The following is a 10,109-nucleotide window of genomic DNA, read 5'->3' on the forward strand; positions in this document are numbered from 1 at the left end:
ATTCTGTAAGACGTCCGCGTGCTCGTCTTTGTACACTTTCTCAAGGTGCTACCAGATTCATGCCTTCGCATCAGTTGATGCTACTCTGGGCTGTAAGATGTTGCAGACGGCGGTGGTCCAACCGTCCACCTGTCTGATTCCTTACCCACCCAAGGGACGGCTTTGGTACGTCCCACGGTCTGTGTCCCTCAATGGAGCCGATAGAGAAAAGGAGATTTTTTTTATGCTCACCGTAAAATCTCTTTCTCGAAGAATCCATTGGGGGACACAGCTCCCGCCTTTTTTTTTTGGTGGGGGGGACAGGGTTTCTCTTTGGTTCTCTGTCCGAGGGTGTGTTCAGTTATGTTCTTTCTTCTGGTTCTCGGACAGTTTGTGTTTTTTCCTTGACCTGTCGGGCTTCTCCGATTGCTCTGGTCCTAAAACTGATTAGCTCAGGGCCTGGAGGAGGGTATATCCTGCTGGGAGGAGCCGACTTTTTTGTTGCCCTATTGTCACACCTCCTAGAGACAGCAGAATACACCCACGGTCTGTGTCCCCCAATGGATCCTTCGAGAAAGAGATTTTACGGTAAGCATAAAAAAATCTCCTCCTTTTTCCGCCTGTAAATTTTTCGGCGTGAATTACTCTTGATTTACTTCGTGTGAAGGCACCCTTATGTGTGATTTTCTGCACTTTAGGGACTGCATTAAAACTCTATTTTTACACAATGTATACAAGGAAAAAGATTAACATATTGTGTAGACCCAGTCTAAAAATGTCTTTAAAAATTGTGCAAATTGTTTAACTTCAGTACAATTAAATGCTTACTCATGTATTGTCTGAAGTTGAAATGCCTCTGAAATGCATTCACAGGACCATGCAACATTTGTTTAATTTCATGCATGTAGATGTATCCTACTCTGAACATGAGGTAATTTCCCTTCTCGTCCTCCATGCAGTATGGGAGGTCACCCACTACATTACTCATATCCCTATTGCACCCTGCTTTCTGTGGGATTGTGTTTGACATGCTGGACAGCAGATAGCTGCAGAGATGTGTAATGCGTGAAGACAGTTGGGGAGATTTATCAAGACATGTGCCGAGGAAAAGTTGACCAGTTATCCAGAGCAACCAATCAGATTGCTTCTTTAATTAAAAAAAAGGCTACTGAGGAGTAAAATAAGTTATCTGATTGGTTTCTTTGAGAAACTGGTCAACTTTTTCTCTGCACAGGTTTTGATCAATCTCCCCAAGTGCCTCTATTTACAACTGCTTGCATCCTTGTTATAAGGTGTAAGAAAGGGCTGTCATTTATTAGTCTGTGAGAGATTATTAGAATCCTAGTAACAGTAGTCATTTGTATTGTTAATCAACAATGATTTGTGACCTACATATGAGTGATATTCTGTTTTTGTGCTCTGATTTTAACATCCAGCTCAAGTTCGTAGAGTTTTAATTTCCATATCTATTATTGCAGTACTATATTATCTGGTAGCGTGGGTGTGATGAAAGGGATTGAATCACCATTCCCAAATATCCAAGGCATTGTAACATGTTGTTAAGAATTTTTTTTAACCTGTCAATGACCAAGGATGTGTCTACACGTCCTAGTGTTGTTAAAGGAGTAGTGTACTGAAAAGTATCTTCAAAAACCTGTATTCGATTGTGGGTCTAATAATAATGTTAGTGGATAACCACCATTAGGTGAAATAATCAATAGAACTGACCCAAATATATTATGTGCTCTATGATCTCCCAAAAACCACACTGTATATACACACAAGAGAAAAAGGAGTCATTTCACCAATTCATATAAATCATATATTTCTTTATTAAGTTGCATAAAAACAAGAGAGGAAACAATCCCCAAGGGGAGACGACACAAGTGGCAAAAAACAAAAAGGTGTCACTCCGAGCCCCTCCAGTAACCCTTAACAATATACAATTATGAAGTATTGCTGTCCCCAATAAAGTGCATATGCATAAATCAAGTAACAGGATACCTATATGTGCAATAATGCAAAACAGTACTAAAGTGCAACAATATTACATAGTAAAAAATAGCACTATCCAGTGTCCCATAAGAAAAGTCAAAAGCAGCACCACAAGGTATATATACAAGATTAGAGGGTATACATACAAAAAATATCACAAGTAGGGAGGAGGAGGAGATCAGAGCGACACCACTCCAACGCTGGCGTTTCGGCAGGAAAGCCTTTGACGAGGAGCTACTTGATTTATGCATATGCACTTTATTGGGGACAGCAATACTTCATAATTGTATATTGTTAAGGGTTACTGGAGGGGCTCGGAGTGACACCTTTTTGTTTTTTGCCACTTGTGTCGTCTCCCCTTGGGGATTGTTTCCTCTCTTGTTTTTATGCAACTTAATAAAGAAATATATGATTTATATGAATTGGTGAAATGACTCCTTTTTCTCTTGTGTGTGTATATATAATGAAAAGTATCTTCAGTCCGTGGTGGCCGAGCTGCAAAAAAAAAAGAAAACAAACTTTAACTCACCTTTCTCCATTCCCCCATAGCACCGCTACAGCTGTTTGGTCCTCTGGTCCAGTCTTCTTCCTTCTTCCATGTGCACGGATTGGCACACTGCGTTCAGCCTATCGCTAGCCTCAGCGATGTCCCACCTTAGTTGGTGATTGGCTGAGCACAGTGTGACAATCCCTGCACATGGAAGAAGAAAGAAGACCGGACTGGAGGACCGAACCGCTGTAGCCGTGCTACGGGGGAATGGAGGAAGGTGAGTTAAAGTTTGTTTTTATTTTTTTTTTTTGCAGCCTCGGCACTGGCCTAAAAATACTTTTCAGCATACTACTCCTTTAACAATATATGGTGCGGGCTCCTGACTTGAGCCCGCTCCATACCGGGTGGCCCTCAGGTGATTCTTGTAGCTGAGGGCCGCTGTTAATAACCGGAATGCGGCGATCGCTGCCTGCCGGCTTTTGACCCTTTAGACCGCCGCTGTCAAGGCTGACAGTAGCATGTAAAGGGATGTTTATACAGTCCCTAGTTGTCCAGTGGGGTGAATTGCCCTCCCACAGTGCAATCGCAGGGAGGCTATCCACTGTTTAGGTAGCCAGAGAGCTTCCCACTTATCCTTTGCTTGCTGTGGCTCTGTTATTGATAGAGCCTGGCTGGACCAGGCTTTATCAATCGAGCGCAGAGCTCACAGATCAGTGTAGTTCCATGGAACTACATTGATCTCTATGAGAAATCTAATGATTCCTCCTAAAAGTCCCCTAAGGGAACTAATAAAGTGTAAAAAAAATAAAAATAAAACATTTTAAGTTTAAAAATATAACATATACATATATTACATGTAAACATAATTTAAAAAAAAGTGATAGCAATGCATGCGTAAATGTCCGAACTGTAAAAATATATTGTTAATTTAACCGAATGGTCAATTTTGTATACATAAAAATAAAATGCCAAATCCAAAATGGCGTATTTTGGTTTACTTTGTATACCCTAAAAAAATTTATTAAAACTGATCAAAAAGTCCCATGAAAACAAAAATGGTACCAATAAAAACTACAGATCTTGGTGCAAAAAATTAGCTCCCACACATCCCCGTTTACAGAAAAGGGGTCAGAAGAGGACATTTTTAAACGTACTAATTTTCCTTCAAAAAGTTATAATTTTTTTTTAACAGAAATAAAACCAAATTAATCAAATGTATATAAGTTGGGTATCATTTTAATCATATGGACCTACAGAATAAAGATAAGGTGTAATTTTCACCGAAAAGTGCCCTGTGTAGAATCGGAAGCCCCCAAAAATTATAAATTACGTTTTATTTAATTTTGCCCCACAAATATTTTTTCTCTGGTTTCACCATAGATTTTGTGGTGAAATGATTGATAGTATCACAAAGTAAAATTGGTGGTGCAAAAAACATGCCCTCATATGGGTCTGCATTATGATTTTTAGAAGGTGAGGAGGAAAAAACCAAAGTGCTAAAATGAAAAAAAAAACTGTGGTCATTAAGGGTTTAAACTTATTTTAGGTCTTAAAGGGGTACTTCAGTGGAAAAGAAAATGTGCAAGAAAGTTATACGGATTTATTAATTACTTCTATATAAAATCTTAACCCTTCCAGTACTTTTCAGTTGCTGTATGCTCCACAAAAAGTTGTGTAGTTCTTACCAGTCTTACCACCATTCTCTCTACAGCCACCTCTGTAGGACAAGTAGGACAATTTGTTCCTACTCTGGACATTTCCTGACACGGACAATGGTGGCAGCAGAGGGCACTGTGGTCAGACTGAAAAGAACTACACAACTTCCTGTGGAGCATACAGCAGTTGAAGTACTAGAATGGTTAAGATTTGTATATAAAAGTAATAAAAAAATCTGTATAACTTTCAGATGGTTTGAAAACAATACTGCACTGTAGAATACGCTGCATTTACTCTTTTATGTTATCTGCAAAAAACTTGGCCTTAATATGTCTTTAATAAAGTTTTCTTTAAAAGAGGTTTCTGACACTGAACCTAAATATCTCTATATATGTTTATCACAGAAATCACCACTTCTTCTACATTACAGACCGAAAATGGACTTGCTGTAAAAGAACTTTATTGTCCTGTCTGGACAAGGTTTTTGCAGAGACTATCATGGGCACCACCACAGTGCACCACATGACTCACAACATGTGACCTGTACCAGCGGATTCAAGCCAGAAGATTGTAGCGCACTCACAGGAGAACTTCTTCACTTCAAAATGTTTCTCTTACGCAACACAATTACCAGAATTCTGGAAAGGAAAAATATTTATACTTTTTGTACAAGAAAAAAAGAGATAATTTTTCACAACTCAAGACACTACCAGCATGGCGTTTACAAACATTGAACACTTTTCATAGATATACATGTCTTTGCTGCAAACTACATCCAAGTTTGTTTTTGAGATGTATTGATCGTCATATATATTAATAAATATATATCTATATATATATAATAGATAAAGAGATTGACACCAAATTACTTTAGGTTGCTTTTTAATTGTTAAAAGATTTTATAAATCATTTACAATTAAAACCTACTATCCGGTTTACTTTGTAGATACCTTAAAAAGATAACTGTATAGGTGGATAGCCCAGTGCAGACATTTGAGCCAATATATTTGTACAAACAAATTGGGAGTTGTGATTTATGCTGTTTCCAGAATTTCTTGTTTGGTGGAAAATATCTTTTGCAAAGATTAGTAATTGAATTATGCATTTTGACTGGTGTTATATTTGTGATCTGTTGCCACAGTGCACTTTTGGCCTTTAGCTGCAATATTATTAGAAGTCCCTCCACTTGCGCCATGTGGTTGTAGTACTGTTACTGCAAATTATGTTAGTCCAGGCCGGTTTGGGCTTTGTTACTCTTGGTGCTAACATCCTCTTTAACCAGAAATATTGACATGGTGCAGTGAATTTTCGTCAGTGAATAATACAGGAAAACACATGTGCCTGCTGGAGTTGCATGGTTCTACTTTGATAAGAATCTTAAAGTGGACCATGTAAATTGAAAGAATGTAATGAATTAAAACCGAATGCATACATTCATGAAACAATCTACATTTTTGCAACTATCTATTGGATCACTTGAATTTGAAATGGTGCTACAATAAACCCTCTGTTGGTGAAATTCAGTATATAGCTGTATAGGCCAGCAGCTCCTAACTGGCTGCACTGTCTGCTTATCCGAGATAAGTATGTACGATCAAAGACAGTGTTTACGAGTAAATGTGATCTAACAGCACTGTATAGCTATGCGTATGTGTTAACCTAACAACCTCAGCAGTGAAATAAACTGAAATTTTTTTTTTTTTTACAAACACCATGTCACAAAGTCTACTACTACTACCCTAGCTCCCCATACACCATTTTCAGTTCTCTGTTTTAATAATGCGGGAGCAAAAATAAATGGGCTAGTTGCACTGATAAGGCCAACATTTTGCAGATGGGATACATGAAGGAGATATATTGGATTAATGGAAGCCTCTGTGAGGTACATTGTACTGTTGCTCCTGAAACTTCAAAGTAAATGTTACATTTAAGAATGGGCAAAGAAGCACTTTTTTGTCAGATTTTATTTGATACGTCTGTGCTATTCTCATAAGCCACACTTTGGCCTATTGTGTCTGAAACGTATTTTGAAGGTGGGGAATTATGTTAGTCAGTGAACGGGGTTTTAGAATTTCTTTCACTGCATTGTGTCTGCAAAAATAATATTTATATGTCTTTGCTGTGTCCTGCAACAGTGAGACAAAAGATAGCCAGGTATACATACATTTTGTTTAATATAGTTCATATGGAAAATAGTAAATTCTGACAGAATATATGAGAAATTTAACAAGGATTGGAGGGGTTTAAAAATAACTTTATAAAATTATTTATTCTATTTTAAGCTTTCTATATTATTTTACCATTGAAAAGGTTTAAGTGACCGGCTTTATTTACGGGCATATAAAAATTGTGAAATGTTTAACAAGCTTCATTTTTTTTTTTCTTCTCTTCATCATACAATAAAGGTAAGTTAAAGCATCAGGAATGCAGTTGTGCAATAGACTTGCAGAATACCATGTTTAAGTAAATGTTTGTCTTCAGCGCTATGAAAATTAAGATTTTTTTTGTTTTCTTCTTTTGGTTTAAGCATCGGTAAGAGTTTTTTTCCCTTGATAAAGTGTATTTGTAAGTTGGCTCCCCTCACTTCTCTTTAAGTTAACACCTCTATTCCTCATGAAATGACAATGCTGGATCATCTTTACTCTACTCTCTATTGTTCCTACTTTAAATGTACTTTGAGACTACAACACTCTGTCTTTGTTTTGAAACATATTTTTCAAGCAAGACTTTTTGGTTTAGAAGTCTTTTGCTTATTGGATATGTATTCAGCCTTAAAATACGACCATGTTTTTGGAATTTATTTTTAGCTATTTTAGAACTAAAGCTGTAGCCCTACTCAAAATAATATTCCAAACTACAACTATATTTTGACATGCAAACCTCCTAAAAACAGGGTCCAACACTTAATTTTATTGCTGTAATGACTGTAGCCATACAATTAATGTGTCTGTCTAAGCATCCGTTTAATATTGAGATTCATTGAACTCAATAATAAAAAAATAGCTTGTTTCTTGGGACGTGAAACAGCCTAAAATATGGCCCAAATTACCTTGAGCGCACAAAGCCCTAAAATGACTTTTGGGTGTCTTCATTTCTTTTACCAGTACGGTGTGTCCCTACAGTCTGACACTGTCAGAAGGAACTTGGCAATATAACACCTTGCAGGTACATGGATCATGGACAAGAGAGAAGTTAACACCCAATTGTCAGTTTATGTGTACAATTTAATGGGAAATAACACAATGCATGTGTATGCTGCATTCGTATAAAAAAATACTTATCATTTGTAATAACTTTTGACATGTCTTAGCGCCTTTCAAAAATTTTGATCAGTGGAGGTTTGAGTGTTCAGATCTCCCTCGATCAGGAGAACGAGCCAGAAGTAGTCTGCACTGCGGCACTCTTCTCTCTCTGACTCTCTGTCACGTAGTTGAGATGCTCATAGACTTACACTGCCGAGTTTGTCTCAATCATGTGACACTGAGCCTGGAGAGAACATGCGGAGAGTGAACTTCTCCCTGCTTGTTCTCCTGATTTGTGAAGCTCTGAACACTCAGACCCCCGCTGATCAAAACTTTTGACATGTCGCTAGGACATGTCAAAAGTTTTTACATACGACAGTGGCCATTTAATTAAAAAAAGATGACTGGAAAGCTAATACATCCTCTTAAAAATGCATTCTTTGCTTTTAACATAAACCTATGAAAAGATGGCACTCTCACTTTATGACTTGCACCAAACCTTTGGGTTAGGGGCTTTAACACTGATTTAGGACTGTGTTCCCTTCACTTATTTTTGATTTATTTAATATTTTCCTCACAGCAGCGGCCTCACCACCCCGCTGTTCAGGGAACTGCAGCATGACTGGATATAAGTGAGTTGGGCTAGCTTCAGTTCAAAGCACAATGAGGTAGTCAGGAGTGCCAAAGTGTAGGGAGAATATAGGAGATGCAGTACTAAATGAGTTGTACAGCCCATAGTTCTAGAGGTAGGATATTGATCATAATGTGATGGCCTATTCTAGCAATATGCAATCACTTTATATGATGGGATTTACCCAAATAATTAAAATATTAGATCTTTTTAGTTTTTGTGAAGACTATTATGTCATGCTAAACTTTAGTACGGTGCTTTTCAAAATATTACATACCACCTTTTCTTTACATAGTATTAAACTTTTTGTATAATTCTAAGGTTTGCTCCCTTATAGTATTCTTATGAAATGTATTCAAATAAATGCAAATAGCCTTTGAAATACACATCAGTTTTATACTCCAGGATGAGTGATTGATTTGTTCTTAATTAAGCTTTTGCCATCTCTCTCTGCATGAATACTCTGACTGTTAAGTAGAAATGTTTTTGTCTCCCTGAAGACAAAATAAAAAAAAAGAAAGAAATCAGGTACACTTTTCAGGGTTTGGCTAACATACATGGCCCGCAAATTTAATGGCACACCTGAGGTTTTAATGTGATGGCTGTATTATTAGATTTTTTTTTTCTCATTGTATGTATATTATATGAGGGATATATTTCTACCCAACTTAGAACTATTTGGCTTAAATTAAATAATTTTCAATTTCTGCACACTATATTATCTACTAGTGTCATTAACACTACACTGAAGATATCACTGAATGGTTTCAGTATTGAAAATGCATTAAGATAAAAAAAAACTATTGCTTTTAGTACCATTTATAAGCCTGAAGAATTTCATGTACTTAAATAAATTTACAAAAAGGTTAATTTGGTGCAAATGTTTTTTCTTCCTAAAAGTTTACATATTTTTTTAATTTTTTTTTTTTTTACTTTGTGTTACTGTGTAAACGTTGTATCAAATATAGAGATTTTTGTCCATAATTCCTTTGGGTAAGGCTATATTGCTTAATGTTTTGATTTTTCCTACAGTGAAGCTTGTATTCTGTGTTTTGCCAATTAATATTATATGCTTGTAATAAAAGCTAATACAAAAACTGAAAAAAAGGAATTTGTTTTGAGTTTATTAAATTCAGATGTGTTTGTCAGTACAGCTTTAAAAACATATTCAAGGCATACACTATGTCGTTTTTGGCCAGTTTCAGATGACCATAACTGTATGTATGGCTTTCTGTTCAGATCTGTAGTAGGACTGCGTCTGTAAGACATAATTTGGATGCAGATGTATTATACTTATTGTATTATACTTATCTTTTAAGAGGAAGGTCATTTTAATGCAAGTTTCAGATAAGTACCTGCTATTGAAAATCTCTAATTCATACCTCGTTTCGGCAGGACTGTTTGCCTATACGGTTGTATGTTTTCTGTAGACTGAAAACAAACACAAACAAGTATACTGCTCTGTATATAAAGGAAACCAAAACAAAATAGAAATATTAGTTATTTAAAAATTTACAGTACTGTGCTGTTTTAGGCAGGTGTGCTAAAATGGCTCAGAAGAAGTCAATTGTTTATTTTTTATCAATTAACAAAATTCTAAATGAATGAATTAATAGAGACCTCTAAATTAATATTTGGTGTGACCACCTTTTGCCTACAAAACAGCTTCAATTCTTCCAAGTACACTTGCACAAAATCAGAGACTTTTTAGGATTACAGTAACCCCCCGACCTACGATGGCCCCGACATATGATAAAATCGACATACGATGGCCTCTCAGAGGCCATCGCATGTCGATGTCAGCATCGACATACGATGCTTTTATATGTCGGGGCCTTCGCATTAACTGCTATCCGACAGCGCAAAATGCTTAAACTGCTGTCGGATAGCAGTGTAATGTGCCCCAGCAGGTTCACTTACCTATTCCCGATGCTCCGGGTCCACTTCGCGATCCTCCGGTGTCTTGCGCATCTTCTCCAGGGTCTGCGCCTTGCTTTCCGGCGTCGTTATTACGTCACTACGCACGCCGCGCCGGCACAGCAGCGTAATAACGTCACCAGAAAGCAAGGCCCGGACCCTGCAGAAGATGCGCAAGACACCGGAGGATCGCGAAGAA

At 37.1% G+C, this 10,109-nt stretch overlaps 1 protein-coding gene across 5 annotated transcripts in view; it reads left to right on the top strand.

Annotated features, from left to right (window-relative positions):
- Positions 1-9,082, top strand: part of PCGF3 (polycomb group ring finger 3) — a 193,668-nt gene extending 184,586 nt beyond the window's left edge. For all 5 annotated transcript variants that reach the window (XM_056518265.1, XM_056518267.1, XM_056518263.1 and 2 more), the window contains exon 9: positions 4,525-9,082. In XM_056518265.1, the coding sequence (XP_056374240.1) occupies positions 4,525-4,572 (48 nt within the window). In that variant the 3' untranslated portion in view covers positions 4,573-9,082. The remainder of the gene's footprint in view (positions 1-4,524) is intronic.
- The last annotated feature ends 1,027 nt before the right edge of the window (positions 9,083-10,109 follow it).

This window comes from Hyla sarda, chromosome 1 (assembly GCF_029499605.1).
Source record: "Hyla sarda isolate aHylSar1 chromosome 1, aHylSar1.hap1, whole genome shotgun sequence".
Classification (NCBI taxonomy): Eukaryota; Metazoa; Chordata; class Amphibia; order Anura; family Hylidae; genus Hyla; species Hyla sarda.